The sequence below is a fragment of the Ammospiza caudacuta genome, chromosome 10, assembly GCF_027887145.1.
Source record: "Ammospiza caudacuta isolate bAmmCau1 chromosome 10, bAmmCau1.pri, whole genome shotgun sequence".
NCBI lineage: Eukaryota > Metazoa > Chordata > Aves > Passeriformes > Passerellidae > Ammospiza > Ammospiza caudacuta.
In genome coordinates, this window is record NC_080602.1 from 1,687,076 (window position 1) to 1,713,083 (window position 26,008).

The window sequence follows — 26,008 nt, forward strand, 5'->3', positions numbered from 1 at the left end:
GCTGGCACTGCCCTGGTGTCCCTGCTCTCCCTGCCCCTGTTGTCCAGCAGTGCTGTGAAGCTGCAGAGCCCCTGCCCAGCCCTTTGTGCTGTGCTGCTGTTGCTGGGGCTGTCCTGGTGCAATAGGGAACACTGTGGGTTGCTTCAGCTGTGTCTTGCCTGGCTGTGCCAGCAGAGCCAAGTGAAACCAATGTACAGCTGAAGGCCTGAGCATGTGTTCTGTCCCTTTCCCTGTGCCACAGGAATTCCTTCTGTCAGGCTGGGCACCACTCACCGGTGCTGCTCTGACCATGCTGCCCTTGGGCACCTGGGCGTGTTGGTGGGGGGAAGCTCAAACTCTGCCCAAAGCCCTGAGAGCCACGGCTGGTCCCAGCTGGAAGAGCTTCCAAAGCAGCTGCTCTCTCCCAGCCACTGTGTGGGCACAGATGCAGGCCTGCAGGCAGTGCTGGAGCCAGGGCCGCAAAGGTCCCTTGCTGTCTGCAGCTCACTTGGCTGAAGATGCCCCACTGCTGAGGCTCTGTCAAGGAGATGCCTCTGTTTTCTTCTGTGGAGGGCTCTGTCAGCCCAGACAGAGAAAACAATCAACAGGGAGAACTAAAACCTAGAGACATTGCTGTGCACCTCACTCTTGGTACAGCGTTCCTTTCTTGCATCTCTTGGACTCATCCAGCAGCGATATCTCCTTGCTGTGAGTTCTGAGCGTTGTGCAGGGATGGAGTTCAGGCAGTTCTGAGAGCTCCTCCCCATTCCCTGGAAAGGTCACTGCCTCAATCCAATGAAACGTAAGAGGAAACAAATGCCCAAAGAGCAGAAATCCCCAACCATGTCCCATCCAGTCATGGAGAAGCCAATGGGACAGAGCCATATGGCTGGAGTATGTGTGTTCCACTCTGTATTATTAATTCACTGATGCTAAGTATTTCAGCTGGAAACTCCCAGGGCTTCCAGGAATGTCCTAGTGGCTGTGATCACAAGTTATTCACCAGTGCCACTTGTTCGAGAAAAGCCTTTCTGAACAGGCACAACTCTGAGGCTCTAGCTGGTTTACTTTTGCCTTTCAGCTGCTTCCCTCTAAGTTCCAGAGGGAGAAGTTTCTCAGCAGGAAGAAGGAGGCCAGCACTGGGGGGAGTATTCTGCCCAGAATTGGCCCATTTCTAGACAGGAGTGAGACTCGCCCAAAGGTAGCCTTTTCCTGCTCTTTTCCTTTCTGTTTCACATGAAGTTTGAAGAGGGTGTGTGCTTGTGACAGGCTTGCCTCCAGCAAAATGCCTCAGTGTCCAGGTCCTGCTGTCATTGCAAGGTGCTGGGAGTGGTGGACTGGGAGTCCTGATCTGCACTAAGCCAACACAAATACCCTCTGCTGAAGCTGCTGGGGTGTGCTGGAGTGCAGCTGCCATTGCTAAAACAATGGGAGGAAGGCTGGGGACACAGAGGCCCAAAATTGCCCTTTGCCATTCTCCTGCTGAAGGAGCCACCTCTTGCTTTGGTGTGGTCACCATCAAATGCTCGGGGTCACAGAATTCCCTGCAGAGTGGCAGCGTTGGCCTTTGAAGGCCAAGGATCTGCAGGAATTCCTTCAGATGGAACACAACAAATTGCATTACTGCTTTGGGCTGGAACAATGTGTTGGAGCCTGACGGGGTGTTAGATTTTGCAGGCTGCCAGATGTACAGGGGACTGGCCCTAGGCAGAGGGGAGTGGATGTGCTTTGTCTGGATCAGTGCCTACTCAGAGGTGTGTTTAAAGCTGCTTTTCTGGCAGGACTAGCTCGGTATAAAGCACAGTCCAAACGGGTAGGTGACTGAGGTGGGCTGTTGAGCAGGAAATTGGCAGCAAGAGACACGGAACACAATCCAGGTTAAGGATTGTCCTGGAGAGGGGCCTTGGGAACACCTCAGGAAAGGGCACAGCTAAGGGACAGTGTGCTGCAGCCACTCCCTTCAGCGGAATGTGTCTGCTGTGAAGTCACAGAGGAGACCTGCTTGTGTCTCTGCGGTGACAGCAGTGTGGCTGGAGAAGGCAGACAAAGCAGGGCAGAGTTTTCTCCAAGCAATGTCTCTGCTCCAGAAGCATTTGCTGTTGTTGTGTCATTCCAGACGTGCCTCTACAATGGCATGAAATAAGGTTGCAGTAATGACAGGAAAGCACCCATTTAAAGGCCATTGAAAAAGGAGATACCAACTCTACTTTTACCCAAGTTGCTGAGAAAATAACTGAAACTTATCCTCATTCAGCATCCACCTTACTTGTCTTTTTATTTTCAGCTCATTTGTCTTTTTATTTTTGCCTTTTCCTCTCTTTGGAACACACTAACTTTTAAATACAATGAAAAGGAACAAAATGATCAAAGCAAAAGAAAAGTGTTTCTTAGTAAGGATTCAGCTGAGCTGGGGATGTCTCCCTCCCTGAGAGCCAAGGGCACACACACACCCTCTGAGAAAATGGCAATCTTTGTATCCCCTTTGTACCCGGCTGGGGCGGTCCCTGTGCCCTTTGCCATTGGATGGGTACTCAGGAGCTTCCATTCTCTACTGAGCACCAACTTTTCTGTCCGCTCCCTGCTCGTCCTCCTTCCTTTTGGTCAGGTCTTCAACCCTGTCCCTCTATTTGTGACACTCAACAAACCAACCTGAACAAATGCAAACCACAAATAACACACAGAGCCAACAAATTCCATTCTTTTGCTTAATAACCTTTTGGCTTCAGCCAAATGTCACCTCATCTCTCACACCTGCTCTGGTCCTGTGCTCTTCTTACTGAAGTCTAAGTTCTAGAGCAAAAAAGATATTTGCAGTTGTGTGGGCCTCGGTTTCCCTGTCTCAGAGTAAAAGACATCCCAAATCCTTTCCCATGGAGTCTCCTGTAAATTCATGGGTTTTACTTACTCCATGAGTGCTCAGTCAGTGCCCCAGAGCTCTGTGACCGCATGGGCACAGGGCTGTGTTTTAGGAACGTGCTGCCTGGCATTCTGGAGAAAGAAACCTGGAGAAATCCATGCCAAAAGAGCAGCTTGGCTTGAGCCTGCTCTGTGTGGCCCAGCAGCTGTGGATGAGCTCAGAGCAGAGGTGGGTGAGCCACTGTTTGCCCAGTGTGGGCTGGGCAGACGTGCTCCCTCGGAGTCTGTACTTCACTGGGGATCAGTGGAAGATTCTCCTGCATGAACCTTCCTCACAGCAGCTGAAGCTCTCCCTGCTCTCTCTCCTCTCCAGCTGCCGTCAGCTGCCCCGAAACAGAGCTGGTTTGGGGTTTCCCCACCAGAGCTGGTATTTCAGAACTTCGTCGCTCGGCAGGTGTCGGAAATGGTGCTGTCTCTCATGAATAAGGACAAGGTAAGTGCTGGCACGCAGAGCTTTAACGCTGTGCTGGAAGAGGAGAGTGCTCTCATTCCCTCAGTGTACAGCAAAGCAAGTTATCTGCTGCAGCACATGCAGAAGAAAATGTCTCAGCACCTTCTTCTGCAAGATGGTGGAAATCTTCCTGTGCTGGGAATTGTCCCCAGATTTTGGCCAGGCGTTGATGGTGTCTATCCCAAAGGAGTTTCCTTCTCTTGAAAGCTCTGGATTGACAGGAATGTTGAGGGCTGTACAGTTCTTACCTGCTCTCATGCTTTGCCTTGGGTCTATAGCACATCCTGTGTGTCCTTGGTTAATCTTGGCTCCTGGTAGGAATCTCTGCCTCTCTCAGCCAGTTTGGCTCCCTTTGTGCAGCTCACAGGCAAAGCTCCGGGGCTGAGCCTTCTGCACTTTATGCTGGAATCACTTCTCATTAATGGCATTGGCCCTGCAGGAACCGTGTTCTGCAAGAGCCCTGCAATCAGAGTGATGGAGCAGAAGCAGTGAGAGGCCTTCAGGTTCCACTTGAGGCTCCTGCTCAGCTTCATCCAGCTCTGCTCAACTTTTCCAGAAGCAACACGGTGCTCTGCTTTCCCTTTGCAGAAGCACAGCACATCCAAAGCCATGTGCTCCTGGAGGTTTCCACCTTCACCTGAAGAAATTGGCATTGTTTTGCAGTTTCCCAAGAGAGCTGAGAGGGAAAAAGTTGAAAAATGTCAATTGTGTTCCACTGTAAAGAGGAAAACTTGAGACCATTTGAATTTCAGTCAGGGAAACATTTTCTCAAGTGAGGCTTGTGCCAAGAGTGGGCTGGTGGGAGGAGACAGGAGGGAGTCCAAATCATCTGGTTTAGACTTTTGGAGAGCATTTTGGTGCTCAGGGGTTGATGATATCTTTGTGCTAGAAAATGCATGTGTGCTGTGCATGTGTACCCCAGAGGGCCGAACCTGGCCTGCTGGCTGCAGGCAGGAATGCCCAGCAGCCCAGCTTGCCTGCACAGGCAGCAGGAAGCCCTGGAGAGCCAAGATTGGCTTTTCATACTGGAACCACACTGTCAGACAGTGCTGGCCCTGTTTCTCCAGGCAGAAAATGCCTCTGAAGCCCCATGGTCAATAGACACCGCCTGTCTGTGTTTCTGTCACTTTTGGCAAGCTGGTTGCTCTCATGGTTTTATGATTCTTGCTTGCTGCTTTGCTGCCCATTTAAATTCTCTTTGCCATCTCCTTGTTTTAGGGATTGTCTTGCTGTGTTCATTCCTTCTTTTGCTTTTCAGGTTTGCTTTTATTCCCAGTAAGACCACAGTGTTTGGTCTCCTGTCTTGCTGCTCTGCCTGCCTGACTGTATCCCCAGAAGTTCCCTACCCAAACCTGATCTGCTGGAAGGGAATTTCTTCCTTCCCCCACAGAAATGGGCTGGTTTGCTTTTAGGTAGCACATTCCCCCTCTGGAACATGACCACTTCATGGCTGTGTGCAGGCAGAAGCCAGCAGGTTTTTTGGCCTTGTTGAACATGCAGGTGACTTGGTTCAGGTGCTGTGTCTCCATCCTGCTGGTGCTGACCTGCTCGGCCCTTCCTTCCCAGCAGGCGCTGCCCTACTGGCCCTGGCCAAAATGCTGGAGCCAGAGAGAAGGGATTCAAGTTCAGCCTTGTGAATGATGTGCCTGTGTCTGCTCAGCTGGAAATGCTTTGGAAAAGGGGCAGGGGAGGGATGTTAGCAGGGCATGGACAGGTCTCCCCTCGTCCTGTTTCCACAAGTGGCAAAATCATAATTTCATGTCTTTGCTGCAGTTTCTTCACGTGGTGAAGGTCTCCATGGAGAGCTCACCTTACTTCCAGCTGGTGAGCTCCAGCGATGCGTACCGTGCCGTGCCGCCGGGCGCCTCTGCCCCTGTGCGCATCCGCTTCACCCCCAGCAAGAACAAGGTGAGGCTGGAGGAGCCAAAGCACACAATGATCTCCACAGCCATTGTTTTCCCTGCACTCTGGCTCCAGCCCATTGCATGCTGTGAGCTGGGCTCCAGGCGTGGGCAGGCAGCCTGCAGCCAGTCACACCTTGGCACTGCTGGCAGGCACTGCAGCCAGGCCTGACAGGCTCTGCTTGCCCTCCCTGCACACTGCTGAGCATTGCCAAGGGAAGATGCACGGGAAACAGGATGAAAATGACAGAGGGCTGTTGATAGATGTTGGGCCATCTCTAGGTCCAGTGGAAGGGGTTTCATTCTGATGGAAAACACCAGAGGAACAAAGAGGTCAGAGAGCTTTCCTCCTTCCTGGACTGCCAACAGCTTCCCTGCCTGCCCCTGGGCTGGAGCACAGCCGGTGCTTTTTCACCCCCTCTGTTGTGCAGCCTGTCAGCTGTGCTGTCCCAGAGCACAAGTGAGCATGGCACAGCTGCAGGGCCAGGGCAGAGGATGTGCTGTGCCCGTGAGCCCGGCCTGGCACAGGCACACTGGGCCCTGGGTGCCCTTGGTCAGCAGGAGGTTGCTGAGCTGCAGGGCACTTGGACACCTGCCTGAAGGAGCTGGTGTAGGGCAGGTACAAGCTGCAGGCAGAGCTGTGAGCCCAGAGCCCGTGGCAGTGACACTGCTGGGGCTCTGTCTTCATGCCTGTCCCTGTGCTTGCTCTGTCAGCTGGCACCCATTCCGTGCCAAAGGTGCTTTTGCGGGGAGCTTTGAACAGCAGTGCTGAGGCCCTGGCAAGTCTGATCTCAGTGCTGGGTGCAGGCCAGAGGTGCAGGATGTCTTTGGGTGCAGCTGTTTTCTCCTCTTCCTTTTGCTGCTCAGAGTCAGTTGAACACTTTGTCCTATTCTCAGACAGTGGGAACATAGAACTGTAAAGAGCAATGTCCTGTGTTCCCCAGCTCCATGTTGCTTAGAAAGGGGCTTAGGAATTCTTTAACATCATTAAAGTTTAGAGTAAAAATGATGGTGGCCTAGGGCTGTTATCTGTATGACCCAAGTGACACAAGAGCTGAATGCCACTGAGACGGATTTTGCAAAGTGCGCAGGTGCCTTTAAAACGTGACATAGCAGTAGAACTTAGTGTTCATGTGAGGGTGCAATAGGTAAATGGATGCCCTTGAAGGGGTATAGGAAATGGTTTTTCTTCTGCCATGGGGATGGCACTAAATGTCCTGTGCTGAGCCAGTTTCTTTTCCTGCAGGATTATTGCCACGAGCTGGTGTGCCTCACTGCAAGGGAAAGGATCGTTGTGCCAATTCGGGCCATTGGTGCCCGAGCTGTGCTGGACTTCCCTGCCCAGCTGGACTTCTCCAAGTGTCCAGTCAAGGTCAGCACCCAGCAGACTCTGCTGGTGCGCAATGTCGGTGCCCGGGCAGCTCGGTACCAGCTGAGCACCCAGAGGTGAGGCAGCTCATCTGGCCCTGTGCAAACACCTTTGGGTGAGAGCGGAGTTGGGAAAGAGCTACAGAAGGAACCAAGCATCGGATCTGCTGCCCTGCAGCCTGGCTGGAAGTGAGCAGGATGGAAGGCATCTGCCCTTGCTTTCAGTGGCCTTGGAGCTTTCTGTGTCCCAGATTTCCTGGAGGCTGCTGGAACATGTTGGGAGCTGGCTTGCACCCTGCTGAGCACAAGCAGCTTCAGAAATGCTTCCTCAGCACTGTCAGCCAAAGAGAGCCATTCTCTGGGAGGCCACAGGCACGTGGCTTTGCAGTGATCCTGGAGGGGACCTCTGGAAATCATCTGAGCAAAGACACTGCTCAAAGCAAGAGCAGTGTCTGGGGGTTGCAAGGTGCCATTGGGAGACATGGACCTGTCTTTAGATGCCTTACAAGAAAACAAACATGTCAATGGACCTAGTTATAAAAGCAGAAGAAAACAACCTTTTAAAACCCCCTCCATACCTTATCTTTTCTGCCTGTCAGGTGCAGTAGTGATTCATTGAGAGGATGGATCTAACAGGATGAGAAGTGTCTTAAGGAGCAGCTGACAATTAACAGAGAAAAGCCCAAAATTTAGCTTTCCAGGCCCATCTCTTGACAGCGATTTTAATTTGGTTCTTACAGTGTCAGGGATGTCTCCTTCACAGCTCTTCTAGCTGTGGGCTCAGGGAACAGTTTAGTGGTGTTGGCCGAAATTCAGAGGAGTTAAGTTTAGCTGTGGAGCTTGTGTCTTTGGGTCTTGGGGAGCCAGGTGTGTGTGAGAGATGACTGCTAGAGCAGGGACAGAGGAGTCTGGTGGGTAGAGCCCAGGGATGGAGGCGATGCGGGGGCTGATTTGCACTCAGTTTTTCAGTCCTGACAGCTGAGTCCTGAACTTGGCTGGATCCTCTTCTCCTGATAATTTGAAAAGAAGAAGACACCTTCTTTCTCAGGCAAGCCCTGAAGTCATCCCTGGAATGTTATTCCCATCCTGCCACCTGAAGGCAGGAGCATGTAAGATGGGGCAGGAGTGGGAAGGGAATGGAATGGAAGGCAGTGCTGAAGCCTGGCCAGGGATTCCCCTAACTGGCAGCTTCTCTATTGCGGTGAAATTTCTGGCCAAAGACTAAGAACAGAATGCTGTGCCTTGCCCCCAGCAGGCCCTGATCTCCCCAGCCCCAGCAGAGCTGCAGCAGTGCTGGCATCAGCCCCGGGGCAGATGCAGGAGCACGAGCACTGATCTGGCTCTGGGGCTGCTGGGGCCTTGTCTTTCCTCCACTCCCTCCAAAGTCTCACGTCCAGCACATGAACATTGCTGGCCCAAGGCTTCTCCATCATCCAGCAGTGATGTTCTCACCAGTGGCAATGGGAACAGGTCAGCCCATAATTACAGCAAGAGGTCCTGAATGAGCAGAACCTGAAGCGAGTTCATCAGCTGTTACTACTGACATGAACAAAGTTCAGCTTGCCAAATGTTCTCTTTGTTTTTGTGTGTGATGCATTCATCAGCAAAGTCCCCAGAACACATTTGAAGTGACAGATTGACCAGCAACAAAGCACCAAGGCCAGGAACTTTTGTTTCCTCACTGGGGCTGTAGAAGGGCACAAAGCCCAGCAGCTGCTGGGCAGAAGCACATTTCCCCTGAGCTGTCCCTGAGCATCAAAGCACAGAGTCTTGTGTTTGTCAGGCAAGAGCTGTTTACCTGGTGACTAAATCCTGATTGCTCCTGTTAAATCCAAAGTGCACCAATGCATCTGCATCATTATTTCCAACACATTGCACAGAGTTTCTCTGCTGGGCCAAGCAAACAGTTACCAGCCTGCATGACAGCCCAGAGTCCCAGACTGCATTGCTGGCAAACACACAGAAACCTCCGGTTCTGCTTCCTTGATGTGCTCCTGCTCATGGTGCTTCATTTAGCTGGGATTGGACCCTTCAGACTATAAATGGCATCGTCCTTTTGGGTTTCCATGTCACTGTATTGCTCTAGTCTGCATTTGCACTCTTTCAGAGTTTTGATTACTCCTCTTCTTAGAGCAGCTTTCATTGAAATGCCTTTAAAAGTTGCCCTTTTTAGGCTAAATCACGATGATTTCAAGGTAAAATAAACCAAAGAAGCACACTGCAAATTCAACAGGAACTATTCCTTGGTCTTCAGGGAAAAGTTCCTTCTCCCTGTCTGATTCCTAGGCTGTAATCTCCCAGGACAGGGAGTGCCCTACCATTTGCATCTCTTGAGATGGGATTTGTAGGCAGCAGGAAAAGAGAAATTCCTGAGGCAGTCAGTGTCAAGTTGTGCATGCAAATAGCTCTGAACCCTCTCTGTGCTTTTCACAAACCATTCTCTGATGGGATTGCTGGCAGTGGGAGCCTTGAGGCTCATTGCAGAGAGCTGGATGCAGAGTATGGGGAGCTGAGGCCCTGTTACCCCCAGGGTCTTGTGAGGGCTGGATCTTGTCAGCAGTGGCTCAGTGGCTGTTTGTGATCCTGTCTGTTCTGTCTCTTGTGCTGCCTGTGCTTGGTTTGCTCCCTGCTTGGCCAAGGGAGCTGCAGGGAGCTGCAGTGCAGCAGGAATCTCATGGCCAGGCGTCCCCAGGCCTGACCCCTCTCTCTGTGTTGCAGTCCTTTCTCCGTGGTGCCGGCCACAGGAGCTCTGGGCGCTGGTGACACCGTGCAGGTGACAGTGGCATTTCACCCGCTGGCCAGCGGTGCCCATTGCGGCTCCCTGGCCGTGTGCTGCAGCTCAGGTGAGTGCTGGGCCCTGCAGGGCACAGGACAGTTCTGCACATGGCTCCCTGCTGTCCATCCCCTGCATTGCCTCCAGAGGTGCCTCCCCTGTTCAGCCTTACCCCAAAGCAAACTGAGAACTCCTTGGTGTTTAGGGGCTTGAGAAAGGCAAAGATTTTTGACTGCTGTTTTGCTGGGACTTGCTGAGTGGAGGAAGGAGGAACTCTGATTCTCCACTACCATGTGGCTATGCCTGGGTGAAGTTTTATTTGATTCCTGGGCAGTGCTGTAGGTGAGGTCTCCATCAGACTGTCTCCAATGCAATGGATTTCTTGCACACCTCTGTCCCATATGCTGCTTCTCCATTGGCTTGTCACAGGCCCTTTTTCTGTGTGGCCCTTACACATAGATGTAGTTTCTGTCTAACAACATTTTCAGGCCTTTAAGTTCCTTTTTTGTGACAAATCAAAACAATTTTTTCCCTGTCCCCATTTCCCAGGCTGTTGAAGCTGTTGCAAACCTCTCACATCTATCTCCCATTTGATTTCTAGACTGAGGGATCCCATTCAGTCTTAATGTAGAAACTGCTCTGTACTCACTGATCTTTCCTTTGTCCCTTTCTTCTTTGATTTGCAATGCTCCAGCTTGGTTTTTCAGATCAGAACAGTATAAAATATTTAAAGACTGATGTGGCTGTGGGTTTGGACAAGGAGATGATTTTCACGGTGCTCATTCTGTAGTGGTTTGTCACATTGCAGAGCCAGGCTGGTTGTGTTTCCTCACCTGTGTCCCCTCCTGCTGTGGGCTGTCACTTCACTTGTTCCTCTGGGCCTCCTTTTGCTGCCCAGCTGCCCCCAGGCATATTTGCTGGTCAGCAAGAAGGGATCCAAGGGATCAGGAGTCTCCTGGGATGCCCGGGGAGAGCCTGGGCAAGGCAGGACTGAGCAGGGCTCCTCAGCCCTGTCACCTGAAGGACTTGGATGCAGAAATCCTGGTGATCTGAGTGGGTCACCGGAGCACATGGACCAATCTCCCTGTCCATCCTGTCCCCTTGGGGCCAAATCTCTACAAACACCCTCAGAAATAAGGTGTTTTAGGAGGTGCCCAGGACATCCTCACGCTGTACACACAGAGCTGAAGGATGTGATCAATGGGGTGGTCCACAGAAGTGCTCCTTCAGCGCAAAACTGGGACACTTTCTTCTGTGCCCTGTGCTTTGCTCTGTCCCTTGTGCTTCCATCAGCCAGTGAGCTGAGCAAAGACTCCCCTTTGCTTTGTTCCAGGTGAAGAAAGAATCCACACAAAGCTCCAGGGAGAAGCTGTAGATGTCAACGTTGGGCTGAGCACAGATTCCGTGGAGCTTGACAAGACTTTCACCAGCATGTCAAGCCACAGAACCCTGTTCATTGAAAACAGGAGTAACATCACAGCCCACTTCCAGTGGAAGGCTTTTGCTACTGAGGAAGAAGAGAATGAAGCGAAGAGGAGGTTGGTTTGAAAGATGCATTTCAGTGAGATACAGGCCCAAGACTGAAACTAACGTGTGGCCTCAGGGGATGTTGGTGCTTTTGAATGGTTTAGGCCAAGTGAACCATGCCCGGCACTGGGGTGTGTGTCCCTGGGCTTCAGGAGCTCAGCACTCAGCATTCCAGGTCATTTATACTCCAACCAGGGATGGCATTTTGGGAAGGAAAGGTTGATTGGGATGACTGGATTTCCTCAGGTTCTAATTGGGCTCTTGTCTCTCTTCTCTTCTTTCTACATGACCTGGCAACATCCTTAAGCATTTCCTGAGTTGCCAGTCCCTCTTTCCAAAGGTGATACAGCCTCTTTTTTCCCTTTAGTTCCTTCAAAATCTCCTTGCCCATGCGGGCTGGTAGTGTGTCCCTGTGCTGCTGTCAGAGAGGTTTTGTGCTCTCAGAGCAGAGAGGATTTTTTGTGAGAGAAGATAGTGCAGGATCCTTTCCCTCTCAGGACATTCTAGTGCCATGCACTGGGATGGGATCCAAAAAGCTCTGGCTCATGGAAAGGTCTCTCCAGGAGTTTGCTGTCTCCCTCCCGCACAACAAAGTTCCTTCCCCTCTCAGAGCCTCTGTTTTCATGCATATTGCATATGAAAACTTGAATGTCCCTGAAGGGATTCGGTGCCTGAATTCATCAATTTCCTGTGGAAGTGCTCTGGGATGCTCTTGTGAAAGGCAGAGTAGGGAACGGGGCAGGTCCAAACTGGAAGAAACAAAGAGTGATGCTGGTAACACGTAGCTGCAAGCCAGCTTTGTCTCCCCTTGCCAGGGAAATGCTGCAGTGGGTGCTCTGTGATCTTTCTGTGCCCCCCCGAGCAGCTCAGTGGGAGGAAAAGCCACTTGAAATGGCTGGTTGATTCTCCCTCAGCTGTGGCAGAGGCTTTGAGGCAGGAGGCTCTCTGGAGGGATGCTGGCTTTGCAAACCTCTGCTGAGCTTGCAAGGATGGAGTGAAACTCCCTGCTGGGCCAGGGAACAGCAAGTTGTCCTCTGATCCCTGTGGGACCCTCGTGGCTTGGGCTCAGCCTTTGCTGGGGAGCTGCTGCTGCTGCTCCTCAAGTGCTTTGCTCTCCTGTGCTCACACTTCTTTCTGCAAATCTGTGGCTCATGAAACCATCTGCTGGCCTTGTCTCTCCCTGGGGCTGCAGGCAGTGCTTGCTGCGGCCGCCCAAAGAGGTGTCCCAGGAAAACTTCCCAGAGGAGAAAGAAACAGAGAAGGTGAAGAGCTTTTGTGGAGATCACAGTGCCCTCCTGAGCAGCATGGACAAGGAGAAGATGGTAAAGGTGCAAGAAGACCCCATGCTGTTCTCTGATGACATTTTTTTCCTTGAGCCAATGGTAAGTGATAGCTGAGAACATTCTCTTCCTCCTCCTCCTCCTCCTCCCACCCACCCTACTCCCTACACCCACCCCTTCCCTGGCTGCGGTCACTGGGCAGATCCTCAGCTGGCTCCATGTGCTGGCAGGGAGGACATGGAGTTTCTGGTGAGGCTGCAGGGCTCGCTGCTGAAAGCATTTGTGCCCTGCAGGCTCCAGGCAGGGCTGGGAGCCTGACAAAGCCCAGCTCTGCTGCCAGGCTCGAGCTCAGGGCACTGCCTGCGTGTCCTTGCAGTGTCCCAGGGAGCAGTTCTTGTAGGCAGGGGCTCCCCTGACACGTGGGGCTCAGCAGAGGCTGTTGGAGCACTGCCAGCTCACACACTGACCTGAAGCTTGCAATTGTTCCCTAGCAAAAGGAGGCCAAATTCAGCCCAAGGTTAATGACAGAAATGCCAATCCCCTCCTGTAACCATGCCTTGCACTATTTCTGAGTGTCCCTTCCAGCGTCATCTGTGAGCCTGGACACCAGGGTGGAAGGTTAAAATGGGCCTTTGGAGTTGTCCTGCACACAGGGACAGAAAACCTTTTCCTTTTCTGGTGGTGCAAGCAAACTGCCACATGCTCCCATCAACCAGAGCCTTGATTCTGAGTACTGGCATTGTGAGAGATGATGAATGCCTGGTGTGTGCACAGTGGAACACCCTTCTCATCTTGGAGTAAACCCTAGAATAATCCCAACCTCTGCTTTCTTTCAGTAGAGGTTAAACTAATATTTTTATTTCCAAGGAAGGGGATCATGTTCTCTTCTTGGTTACAGCTATGGCCCATCTAAGGCCAAGAGCCAGCAGGGCACAGTGGCAGTTGCATCCCACTGTAGCTGACAGCAGCATGATGTGCCCAAGAGCTTGTGTCAGAGCAGCAGGAATATTGTGGAGAGTGGGAGCTGACCAGCTGAGCATTGAGAGCTGTGTTGGGCTGGGTTTGGAGTGTTTCCTTGGCCCCTTGTGTTGTTCACTCATCACTGATGCTCTAAACAAAGGCTTACAGGAGGGTGGTGAAAACAAGAATGTGAAGTTTGCAGACCAATCTTTTGCTGTCCCTTTCTGGTGTAGGAGGGAGAAATCAGGCCGAATTGTTCAGCTGAAATCAAGGTGACCTTCAAACCCCTGGAAGCACTGGAGTATGGAAGTGTGGCTTACTGCAGCATCTCAGGTGCAGCTCCTTTGCCCTGCCTCTCTCCCCCTCAGTGAAGCCATGGTGCCAGCCTGAGCCCACTGGGCTCCCATGGAAGTGCTGGGAAGGGTCCCTGGTCAGCAGGGCAGTGCTGGCACATCCCCCCTGGCCCTGCAGCTCCCAGGGAGTCTCCCGTGCCAGGCCAGGGCTCAGAATGCTGTGTGTGCCTGACTGATCCCAGAACAGCCCAGGCAGTGCAGGGAGAGGTTTTCATGCCGTGGCTTTGCCAGCATTCCCTCAAAGGCCAGAGAGCTCCAGAGCAGAACAGCTTCAGTGAACAAGGACTCAGCCCCTGCAGGACCCTGGCCTCCAGGATGGCTCCATTTGCCATGGATCCATCATCAGGGAGCAGGAGCTGAGTTAGAAATGGGCTCCCTGAGCCTGGACCACCTCCCAGTGCCCAGACAGCAGCAGAGCAGAGGGGGCTGAGCCCCACTGAGCCCGGGCTGTTGGTAGAGGGAGCAGCCTTGGCCAGCAGCTGCTTCTCTCCCTGTGTGGCAGTTGTCACCTTGCAGCTCTCAGTCTGTGGCAATAGAACACAGTGCTGAGTGTCACAAGGGGAGCACCTGGGCAACAAAGTCCTGTGCTCCTGGGCCAGGGAGTTTGGCAATTGCCAAACCCTGTTGGAGCTTTGTGCCTGCACTGAATGGATTTCAAAGCTCCTATAGGTGCAGGGGAAGGAAACCACAGAATCACAGTATGGTAAGGATGGAATGGACCTTAGAGATCATCTAGTCCCAAGGCCCCTACCATGGGCAGGAACACCTCCCCATAGAGCAGGGAGCTCCAAGCCCCATCCAGCCTGGGTTGGAACACTTGCAGGGCTGGAACCTCCACAACATCCCTGGGGAACCTGCTCCAGTGCCTCACCACCCTCACAGGGAAAATTTCTTCCCAAATATCTCACCTAAATCTCCTTTCTCTCCATTTCTACCCATACCTCCATGGCCTGTCACTACAGGAACCAGAGATGTTTTAAACTCAGCAAACTGGTGGCTCAAATTGGAAAGCAGCCCAGGGAATGGGTTAGAAATTGCAAGTCAGCCTCAGGGGATATGTCCTGAGGGAAGAGAAGGGTCCATATCTTCTCCTGCAGCATCAGGAGCTGGTTGCATCCAGCTCAGAGTTGGGGACTAGCACTGAGGCAGCCTGGAAAATCCAGTGGAGCAGAGGGAATGATTGTACTGCAATGGACATCTCTCCCCAGGCTGTGAGAGCAGGCTGCCCCTGCAGCTCAGAGGGGAAGGCCAAGGACCCTTGGTTGAACTCAGCTCTCATACTCTGAACCTTGGGAACGTTTTCGTCAACACCCCCCATGTCTATGAGGTGAGCAGCAGGGCTTGGGATGGATCCTGATGGCTCCTGAGGCAGCAGCAAGCCTGGTGCAGCTGTGGACTTGCTGCCAACCTGGGAAGCTGTGAGCAGGGAATATTTGATGGACTGCTCAAATCTGGGGGGACACAAAGGTGTGTCAGTTGTTCCTGAAGCCCCAGTCCCTGCCTTTGGGCAGCCTTCCTTAGGGATCAGCTGGGAGGCTTCCTACAAAACAACTCCTTGGCCCATGAAACCAAGCCTGGGTCAAAAAGCTGCATGTTCAGAGGCTTTTGTGGCAGTGCCAGACACAAGGCACCTTTGGACTGGGCTCTGCAGAAGCAGCTGCACCAAAGTGGCTGCCTTTGAGCTTCAGCCCACTGCCAACAGCTGCCAGCCAAGTGTCTTCTGCTTATTGCTGCAATCACAGGAAATCCTTGGGAGTTCTCTCCCTTGCTGACCAGTCCCTCACAGCACTTCAACCTTGGTGCATCTCTGGCTCTAGAAAGAGAAAAGTGTTCCTGGGAATAAAGCAAAGGGTTTTTCTACCTATTTGTCTCCCCCCCAGTAGAGTCAAGCTTGCAAAAACTTCATGAGGCACTGCATCATGGCAGACACTTTCAAAATCTTGGCTGTGGATGGGAAAGACACGCTGAGATTTGTTACAAACGATGGTGCTCTCTGTACGTTTTGACGCTGATGCCTCATTCTCAATGTATTGTTTTCATGGTCTGGGAAAAGGTGAATGAGCAGATGGTGCTGTTGGAGCTGTGCTCACTGGGGCAGCAGCAGCTCTGGGGTGATTCCCTAGGCAGCTGCAATCAGCCCACGTTGCTCTCAGCGCCAGCTCTCAATGCGCTTGGTGCTGCTGGGCAGAGGGGCACTGCTCTGTGTCCATGGGATAAGCCCAGGGTGACTGCAGTTCTGTGGAGTTGCCACTGCTCTGCATGAAAACCCAAAGGCAGAAGTTGTCCTGTTGAATCTTTGGACTTCTGCCATTCAGCAGCACAAAGCATCTTCTGCCTTTTCTGGGTGTTCATTGCATCATTAGACAATAACTCACAAGAAGGGGAGATTCCACACGTATTTCCATTTTGCTCTCTTGCTGCTGCAGGTGAAACTGATGAACCAAGGAGCTATTGATGCTCCCTTCACCTGTCTCCCTTCAGCCACCAACCTGGGCTTGTGTTTCAAGTTTGCCCCCGAGGAGGGCATCATTGCAGCAGGTGGGAGCCAGGCTGTGCAGATCTCCTTCAGTGCCACCGTGCTGGGGAGCTTTGAGGAGGAGTTCCAGTTCAGTGTGGCTGGATCTCCTACGCCTGCCATCCTGACCATCAAGTAAGGACCCTGGGAGCTGGGTGGGCACATCTGTAGCTGTCTCTGGGACATCCCCCACCTGCCTCCTTTTGGGGTGGAGCAGAGGAGAAAGGTGTTTCCTGAGGTCTGAATCTCTGCTCTGCCGCTGGCATTGCTTTGGTGTCAGGCTGCCTCCTGCCCTGTGTGGTGGCTGGGAGCTGGAATGACTCGTCCCTGCAGGGATCTCCCTGTGCCTTGGGCCATGGCAGGCAGTGGGATGGATCAGCTTTGGGCAGCAGCTGCTCTGGGATGTCCCACCTGAACACCCAGCAAGGCCCCCAGGGCTTTGCAGATGGGCCAGCCTGGCTGATTCTGCAGCAGCAGCAGCAGTGTTTGTAAAACCTTGTGTGAATAATCCATGCCAGATGGGCAGCAGCAGCCTCAGCTCACCTCTCATGGCCATGCTGTGGGGCACAAGCTGTGCCCCCAGCTCCTGTGCCCAGAGGGCTCTGGTGCCTCCTTTGCACAGCCAGCAAAGCGCTGATGTGGGAGTCAGGAACTGTGGGCTGGTGCCATGGCAAGAGACAATCCTGGCCCAGCCACAGGGAGAAGGGCGGATCATAGGGGAGGCAGAGCTCAGTGCTCAGCACCACAGCAGCGTGAGGCCTTGTCCCTGCCAGCCTGAGCCATGTGCTGCAGGATAATGGAGTGGAAGCAGGAGAGCTGATGCTGGCTGCTCTGCAGCTTTGGAGCTGGGCTGCTGCTCTTGGGCAGCACTGGCTCAAGGCAGTGAAGAAATGAAAGCAATCTGCACCTGATGGTACCAATGAGATAAGGGAGATGGGTAAAGAAGAACAAGGAAGTTATTCCTTAGCAAGAGAAAAGTGGTGAGCAGGTCTGCCCATAGTGCAGAAACAAATCTGCTGCCTTTGTTTTTGGAGGAAAAGTGCTGCTTTTTTCATTTGGAAATCAAGAGGGAACCTTTCACCATCAAATAATTGATTCTCCTCTGTCCCTCCCCCAAAATGGCCATGGGGTGTTTGTGCATAAGCAGCTTTCTCCTTGAGCAGGGGCAGGTGTCTCTTGTTGAGATGTGCAGAGCAGAGCCAGGGGCAGTCCTGTGAGTACAATAGAGGACACAGCTGACTGGTTCTTGATTTTGAACCAAAAGGCAGAGTGGGCACTGATTGGCATCAACCATGAAATCAACTGGTGAATGTTGTGCAGCTTCAAGTGCTGATTTCAGTGGATGTTGGTGGCTTTTGGAGTGTGCCTGCTGAGTTCAAGGGAAGGTGAGGTTCTGTGCTAGATTCAGGACAGCCAAGTTTGGTTGTTGAAGCTCTTGCTCTTGGCTGTGCCAGCTGGTGCACTGCTGACAAGCTGGTCCTTTCCTCTAGGATTCATCTGTGCCCTGGGTAGAACTGTTGCTGCTCTTTTCAGAGGATGTTTGGGAATGCCCTGGATTTATATCTCAGAAAGTGTCTGTAATGATTGTGTGGGTCAAACTCTCTTGAGAAAGCTCCTCCATGGGAACAGCAGTTGCAGCTCAGAAGGAGCAAAGCAGGGAAGCTGTGGTTGGAAGGGCTGCTTACAGAAGTTAGTGGGGACACCTTGATGTCCATGCCATTGCAGATGGGGAAACTGAGGCACGGAGCCATGTCTGGGTGTGTGTTCAGGGTCCTTCATGGGACCCCCAGCAACCCGGGGGCTTCTCCTGCCTGCCCTGTGCCCAGAGCCCATCAGGGGCTGTTGGCTGCTGCCCCTTGGCTGGAGCTGCCTCCTGTGCCCAGGGCCCTGTGCTGAGCACACGGGGCTGTGTTGGTTGGAAACCCCGGGTGCCCTGAGCCCGGGTTTTGTGCCCCCGAGCCACGACAGCCGGAGCTTTGCAATGCCTTTAACCGAGCCATTGCCTGCTCTGTCCTCGGCCTGCAGGGGCAGCGTCACTGCACCGAGTTTACACTTCGACCTCGCTGAGCTCGACTTCGGGGACATCTCCTTTGGTGAGTGTTCCCTGGGCTGGGACACAGCCTCAGGGATGTGTGCCTTCCAACAGAAAAGCATCCCTCACTCCTGCTCTGCCCCAGCAGCCTCTTCAGGCTGTGAACTGCAGAGCTGCTGCTGCTGCTGCTGCCTCAGGGGGCATTTTGCCATTGTGAGATCCAGTGGAAGCAAGGAATAGAAAGGCAGAATTTTCTGGTGTCTCTGTGCTGCTTTAAAAGACAGATGTCTGCCAAGGAAGGTGGGAATCTTGCTGCAATGGAAAGATGAGCCCCTCCCTCCAAATGATTATCCCTTTGAAATGACAGGGCTCCCAGGCAAAAGTGTGGGAAAAGGAATAACAGTTCTTTGCTAGACTGTCTCAGGAGAGCACAGACAAGAAGGCAAGAACAGACATTTCCCAGTCCTGTTTTTCCCCTTTGGTGGAGTTCTGGTGACAGCAGGAGGAGCTGTGGGCTCTGGCAGGCCAGGGATCCCCCCCAGCCGGTGCGGGAAGGGAAGGGAAGGAGGAAATGCTCCTTTTGCAGAGCCCCAGAGGGCAGGGGGATGCGGGCAGTGCCCAGCAGCAGCAGCAGCAGCAGCGGGGCAGGCAGGCAGGGTCGGTGCCAGCGCTGAGCTGCAGCCAGGGCAGCCCCGGGCCAAGCACAAACCTCCCGCAGCAGCAGCGGCCGAGCTGCGACCCCCGAGCGGGAGGAAGGGAAGCTCCGCTCCCTGCCCAGCCTCAGCTCCCACTGCACAGCCGCCCACGGCATCACGCCACAACTCCCAAGAACCCCCCAGGGAAAAGCCCAGCCCAGGGCCAAAACCCCCCAAAACCCCCCAGAACCCCTGTCCCCCTTCCCAGACCCAGGGCAACGTTCACTGCCAAGCCTAAAGCCAGAACAATGAAGTTCATGAACTTCTGAAGGAAACTCATTGCCTTTCTCGAGCTGCTTCTTCCCCAGCCTGCATCACCACGGAGGCGCTTGTCAAGTTGCCTTTGGAAGGAATGAAACACGAAAGGAAAGAGATGGAAATATGGTTCTGAAGCAGGAGATTGATCCTGCTGAATCAATTTTCATTCCTAAGGGCTCTTCGGCTGAAGGCAGCTGTTGTATTTTTGCTTCTTTGTAACTCTTGACTGTTGTCTGCATGTGCTGGCCTCAGTCTCCTTGGAGGTTTTGACATCTGGGTTTGTCCTTTTTGTGCCTCTCTTGCCTCCCTGCTGGAGTCCCTGCTGGAGCTGGCAGTGGTCACTTGGATGGGCACAGAGAAGCTCTGGGCTGCAGCTGCAGTTGTTTTTCCTCCCCATCTGTGTCCCATTGACTCTTGGTGAGCAGGCCTGGGGAGAAGTCTCCTCCCCACAGAGCTGGCCAGCCCAGCCAGATGTGCAGTGCAGAGCAGGCTGTGGCTGCTCTGCGCGCTCTGCAGGACATCCCCACCATGAGTGGCTGTATCTCTGGCTTTGCAGGATGGAAAGCAAATCTCAGAGCCAAAGTGGGGTAAACCCTTGCAGGCAGCACTCTCAGTGAGCAGCACGGCTGTGATGTCCCTGTTTGTGGGCTGAGGTGGGACCTGGTTCCTGATTGCTAATCTCAACGCAAGGCTCGGCTGTGCCCCCAGCTGAGCGGGCTCTGAGCTGTCACGTGCTCAGTCTGTTTGGCCCAAAGCAAGAGATGCCTTAAGGATCCTGCAGAGAGAAGCTGCATTAGGGTTCTTTGCCTCACGTTCTAGTTGCGGATTCCATCCTCACTTTCTTTTGCTGTAGCTTCTTCTCACTGACAACTCACTCTTTATATGTCTTGAAAAAGGTGGGAGTGTTGGCAGGCTGAGCAGGGAATTGGACAGCTTGAATTCTCAGAGTAAATGCTGGGTCTGGGTGCACACTCATCACTGAGAGAGAACTGGTGCTGGTTTGGGGCAGGTGAGGGAGCTTGGCCCCATCACAAAGAGAGAAGCTTGCAGTGTTCAGCAGGGCTAGGAGTGGACATTTTCAAGGCTGCAGTCTGGAATCTGTGTCAAAGGGAGCTAAGTGACGATTAATTCCTCACGCAGCTTCTGGGTGAGCTGTAGTTCAGATCATAGAGAGCTCCACTCCAATGCCACTTTGATCCTGCCAGGATCTTGCCCCCAGGATCATGGCCTGCTGGGTGCCTGAATGGATATTTGTGTCCTTGCCCAGGCTTTCCCTACACGCAGCGCTGCCGCCTCACCAACAGCTCCGCGGTGCCCCTGACGTTCCAGCTCCGCATGTCGGACGATGGCACGCAGCCGGCTGTGGACAGCGTGGATCAGATCCGCAGGGACACCGACCCGGCCTGGAGCAAGGGAATCCATTTCCATGTGGAGCCCAGGGAGTTCACCATCAATCCCAGCGGAGGCACCATCCTCCCCCAGGGACACCGGGACATCGAGGTACGGCAAGAGCCCAGCCACAGCCGCTGCAGCACCAGGGCTGGAGCTGCACTGCAGGGTGGGAGGGCTTTAGCTCTGGTGCCAGCTTGGAGCATGCTGGCACGGAGAGATCTGCACTGCTGGGACGCCTCTGCTGGCTGGCTTACTCGGGATGTTCCTCAAAGAGCACTGTTTGCTTTCCAAAATCATATGCCTGAGTTCACAGACCTTATGGTCAAGGCCTGAAGCCATTCTTGTGTTTTTGAGAGCGATTGATTTGATTGCAATGGGGCAGAGCAAGGATGAGGGCAGAAGGTGGCTGTTACAGAGATGTCATTGTATCAAGCAGTGAGCTTTTCTTTGTGGTGTCATTTCCCCCCTCCTGGGCAGCAGAATGATTTGTGTTCACTGCAGGAAGCTCCAGTGGAGACAAAAAACTCTGCAGCCATGTGTAGCGGTTCAAATTTATTGTATTGATTCCTTGTTAAGTGGTTTGTTCTGTGGTACCCCGTGTTCTCCCTGAGTTGGTTTACCCCTGGGTTTTAGCCTCCCTCAAAGCTGTCCCTCATGCCATTCCCTGCCCCTTGTTCCAGCTCTTTCCCTGCCTGTCAAACCCAGCCCCTTTTGTTCCCCAACCTTCTTTGCCAATTTAACCTGGAGCCAATCCCTGTCTGCAATGCCCCTTTGGAATTCCCCTATTCCTGGAGGCCCCATTGGCCCAAGTGAGCCATCCTCCCCACCCTCCTACCCAAAGTGGCCCCAGACACTTGATGTAATCCCCTCAGTGCTCCCCTGAGGATTCCCTTTTGGCTTGCTGTTTGTATTCACCCTCTGATTTGTATCTGTACAAAAGCCCTTGCACGGGAGTGTCCAGGGCTCTTTTGGCTTTGACCCTTTTGCTTGGAATAAACCCTTCCTTGTGGAACTTCAAGACAGAGATCCTCCTCCTTTCTCCTCTGCCTGGTCCCGTTGGTGGCTTGTCTCTTGCGGCGTAGAGCAAGAGGCTCTGAGGGTTCTGCCTGTGGTCAATGCCCAGCCTGGGGCAGTTCTGACGGTTCTGCCTGTGGTCAATGCCCAGCCTGGGGCAGTTCTGAGGGTTCTGCCTCTGGTCAGTGCTCACCCTGGGGCAGTTCTGAGGGTTCTGCCTCTGGTCAATGCCCAGCCCGGGGCAGTTCCCCACTCCTGGCGTGGGGCCGGAGTTCTCAGAGCCAGCCTGGGGTCAGGGTCCAAGGGCAGCCATGAACTGCCCAGCACCTGCTGGGCCACACTTTGCCCTCAGCCTCCTGCTGTAAAGCTGAACTCGTTGTGGTCGAGTCAGATTTCCTCGGCATGGATGTCTTTGTAGTCAGATGAGAAATTGGCCCCTTAATTTGAATGCAGTGTTGCATGGAGCTGTAGTCTAATGTTTTAACGTAGCTGACCTGACATAGGAAGGGGACCAGGACACCAGGTGGTTCATCACAGGTCCAGTTTATTGAAGAAAGCTTCAAACACTTATACAGCAAATAATAAGCTTATGAATATTCTGTAAGCCAAGCAATCTATTGGTTAAACTATACCATTAACTCTTCCTCATTCCTTAGGGGTTACATCTCTCTTTTCTCATGTCTCTCTCACTATTTGTTATCCTACTACAGCTAGGCCCAAGGACACGCTATCTCACAGGTGCAGGACTTGGAATTAGCCACAGTCTTGTACTTTTCCATTCTCTAGTCTCCTAAATTTCCCAACACTGACCTGTGCCCTTATAGCAAGGTGTGTTTAACAAATGTGGTATTGCCAGAAGGCTTTTGTTACTCTGAGACTGTGCTCTACACATGGAGCAGCAGAAGAATGAAGGGCAAATCCTCCCTCAGGAACTGGAGGTTATCACCCGTGGGTAATGAGCTTTTGTAAGGAAGCATTAACTGTTCTTCTCTTCCACCAGGTGACCCTGTGCTCCAACACGGTGATGGAGTTCTACCGGAGATTGCTGGTGGACCTGGAGGGTATTGGCAAGGGAGTGGCATCCCTGATCATCACAGCCAGGTACCAGCCCTTGCCTGGCCTCCCCCAGGCACTGCCTTGCCCAGGCTGTGCTGGCTGCAGCTGCCAAGGAGAAGTGCTGCTGAATGTCCTCATGTTGTGCCAGCTGGACACGAGAACAGCAGTGCTTGGGCAGCAGCCCGTGGTGAAAAGCACGTTTGCTCACAGCCCAGCATGGTCCTGGGCCCTCTTCTAAAGGCACCAGGAATGATATCATTGATTGGCCTTGTTTTTGGTGCTTGAGGTGGAACAAATTTCCTGAGGGCCTCCTCTCCTTCAGGCTGCAAGAGGTGGAGTTGTGCTGGCTGTGAGCACGGTGCACTGGTTTGGGCCACACCAAGCAGCTGCTGAGAGTCAGGCTCTGCCTCTGTCCATGAGGGCACATGGCAGGGGAGAAGTGGCTCCCAGCAAGAGTGGGGAGGGCAAGGTGTGACAAGGGGAAAGCAGCCCTTGATGTGGCAGGTCAGCTCCAGTTTTTGTCCTTCCCTCTGCTTCCCGTTTTGAGCTTTAATGTTGTCAGAGTTGAGAGCAAAAGTCGTTGTTGCTGCAGCAGAATTCCATGCTGCTGTGCTGCTGTGGGTGTCAGTGTGATGCCCAGAGGGATGCAGCTCCCTGGTGCTGTTCCCTGTGCCAGGCAGAGCCATCCAGGCAGTGCCTGGGCTGCCACTGTGTACAGCAGGTGGAGCTGGGGCCAGGCAGTGCCTGGAGCTGTGCAGTGAAGGAGCCAGGGAGCTGCAGGGCCTGGCAGGGGCTGATCAGCCCCTCTGTGGGGCAGCTGCTGTCTCGTGCCCTCCAGGGCTGGGGCAAAGAGCTGAGTTCTCAGGCAGGGCAACAGCACAATGGCAGAGAAGGGAGTCAGTTTTACTGAGACCCTGGAGCTGTGTGTTCCTTGAGCCTTAGGGAGCACTGATCCTTGTTGGGAAGGCTTCCCCAGAGCTCGTGGGTCACTGGCACTGTTGCAGGAGTCCTTGCAAGCCTTCTTGGGTAAAGGAGGGGCTGAGGCAGCTGTGGGGCAAAGTGCTCTGCCTGGGGCACTTGGCAGCCTCTGGGTGCTGCCTCTCAGGGTTTGCCCCTCCTTGACAAGACATGTGGGAGTGGGAAGAGGTAGAAGGCAATTTATCCCTGTAGGGCTCTTCAATGTGCATTTGACAGTGACCAATGGGTTCTGCTCCATTTCACAGTCTTTGGGGGTAGGCATTCTCCATTCTCTCAGTATCTCTGATTGTCCTGGGGTCATCTCTTTGCCCAGATGTCTCGTTCCTGAGCTCCAAGTGTCCTCCCCAGTGGTGCTGTGTGATGAGTGCCACCTGAAGGTGCCCTACGAGAGAAAGATCCTCATTAGGAATCCCAGCCACCTTCCTGGCTGCTACGGGCTTATTCCCCAGGTTTGGCATCACATCCACCTCCTCCTGTCAAATATTCCTGAGGAGATTATTAGGGGAACAAAGGGTTTGGATAAGACCTTGCTGCTTTCTATTCAGTCTTAAAGATCTGCTGAGAGCAGGATCCTACCAAACTGTAAACTTTAGGAGGCAGTTTAAGCTCCTGAGGAAACAGTTGATGCTCTAGTCCTCAGGGTGTTTTCCTGTGGGAGATCTTAGAGGGTTGTGAAAAGCTGCTGCACCCACAGACACCAGTGCCTGTGCTGGCAGCCTCCTTGCAGGATCCCCTGGGAGTGCTAACCCTACAATTCTTGCATCTTGTTTGTGCCTTTGACCTTTGTCCTGGGGAGCTTTAAAGGTGTGTGTAAGTTTCTGTTGTGGTGGATGTTAAGGAGCCTACAGTTTCTTGAGAGGTCCCTCTGAATCTGCGTTTCATTGTGTCCCTTCCAGAAGCGCAAGGAGGACTCTGCTGTGCTCTACTCCAGCCCCAAGCCCTGTGGGATTGTGCAGCCCCAGAGCACAGCAGAGATCCCAGTTGTGGTGGCAGTGCAGGCCCTGGGCACTCATCGCACCAACGTTCTCATCGGCGTGTTCGGGGATGAGAGAAACCCCCTGGTGAGGGCAAGGGGAGATGTGAGCCTGTGTGCAGCTGCTCCTGGCAGGGTGCACAGGGACAGGGATTCTGCCGGGGAAAACAGGCACAGGCTGCTGGGGAGAAGGACAGGAGGGACGGGGGCACAAACAGCTCCTGCCTTAGAGGTGGGAATCTCAGTGTCTGACACAGAATGGAGTTGGGCTCAGCTGGAATCCAGGGGGCATTTGAGGTCATTATTCTTTCAAATGCTGGTAACTTTGGAAACATCTGTTTGAAAATGTCATCTCTCTGAGCGCAAGAGAGGATGTCAGAAGACTTGTGGGAACCTTGAGCTTTCTGTAAAAGAAAGGAAAGCTGGCATTTGAAGAGTGGTTGCAAGGACTGAAACTTCGATTAAAACATATGGAAATGGCAATGCCAAATTCCCCGGATGGCACCAAACATCTGAACCCGGGCCGTCGTGGCACTGCCTGTAAATCAGTGAACAGGAAGGAAAGGCAATGCAGGCTGTGCCAGGGAGCCTGAAGTTTGAGCAAACAGGTGCTTTTAACTATCAGGCTGCTTCCCTTAAAGAGGAGGGTTTCTCCCCACCAGAAGAACCAGTTGTTTAACCGTCAGGCTGGTCTTACCTAGAGATTTCTTGCAAAGATAAAACCTTTCGGACAGTAACTTTTAGTTTGAAAGGTTCTCTTAGCTTAATCCTTTTCAATTTGGAGGTGAACATGTAATTTTCTTTTTCCCCAAAAGCCCAGCATTTCAGCTGGAGAGTGGTAGCTGTCCCTAAAGAAATGACTTGAGCAGGGTTGAGCTGTTGAAGGTTTTTTAGGTTTCTCTGTTGTGGTTTATTTTGGGTTTTTTAAAATCTTTCTTGCTTGCTTCCTGGAACAGAGAGCACAATTACGGAGCTCAGGACGGCTGGCAGAAATCTCCCCAAGCCCAAGGCTGGCAGAGCTTGGCAGGATCCCAGCACCACAGCCTGTGTATGTATGGATGGAAGGAAGGATGGATGGGGAATGCGACCTGAGTCACCTGGGAGTGTTGTAAAATGTCAACCAACCCCCCAGCGGTGTCAGGGGAACATTCCTGATAAATCCCTGGTGGAGCTGCAGAGTTTCTGGCCTTGGGCACTGGGTGGGCTGTGCTGGCTGGGCACTGGCTGGGTCTGCCCCTCGGTGTCTCAAATCTCACCTTTTTGCTGCCTTCTCTGTCTTTTCCTCTCCCACTGTGCTTTTTGCATCCCCACCAGGTGTAAATGCCTGTCCTCTGTAATTGCTCAATGCGAGCAGTTGCAGCTGCTGCAGCACCTCAGTGCCATCCCTGGGCTGCCTTTAGAACAGACCTGCCCCAGCCTGGATTGGGAAGGGCTGGATCAAACCATTTCTCAGTCCAACGAGCCAGCACCCAGCCAGGGGCTGCATCCTGGCCAGGAGCTGCTCGTGCAGGTGTCCCTCCCTCCCTCTCTCCCACTGCAGGTCCCTGTTCATAGTTATTTATTTTCCAGAGATGAGCTCCACCCACC

At 53.1% G+C, this 26,008-nt stretch overlaps 1 protein-coding gene across 1 annotated transcript; it reads left to right on the forward strand.

Moving 5' to 3' along the window:
* The first annotated feature begins 3,298 nt into the window (after positions 1-3,298).
* Positions 3,299-25,122, forward strand: LOC131562079 (hydrocephalus-inducing protein-like). The gene is made up of 13 exons (XM_058811656.1): positions 3,299-3,328; positions 5,120-5,254; positions 6,494-6,693; positions 9,334-9,458; positions 10,722-10,926; positions 12,108-12,297; positions 15,935-16,158; positions 18,049-18,116; positions 20,276-20,508; positions 22,415-22,515; positions 23,762-23,825; positions 24,447-24,509; positions 25,063-25,122. Exons 1-13 carry the CDS (start codon positions 3,299-3,301, stop codon positions 25,120-25,122), a joined length of 1,698 nt encoding a protein of 565 aa, XP_058667639.1.
* Positions 25,123-26,008: the final 886 nt, after the last annotated feature.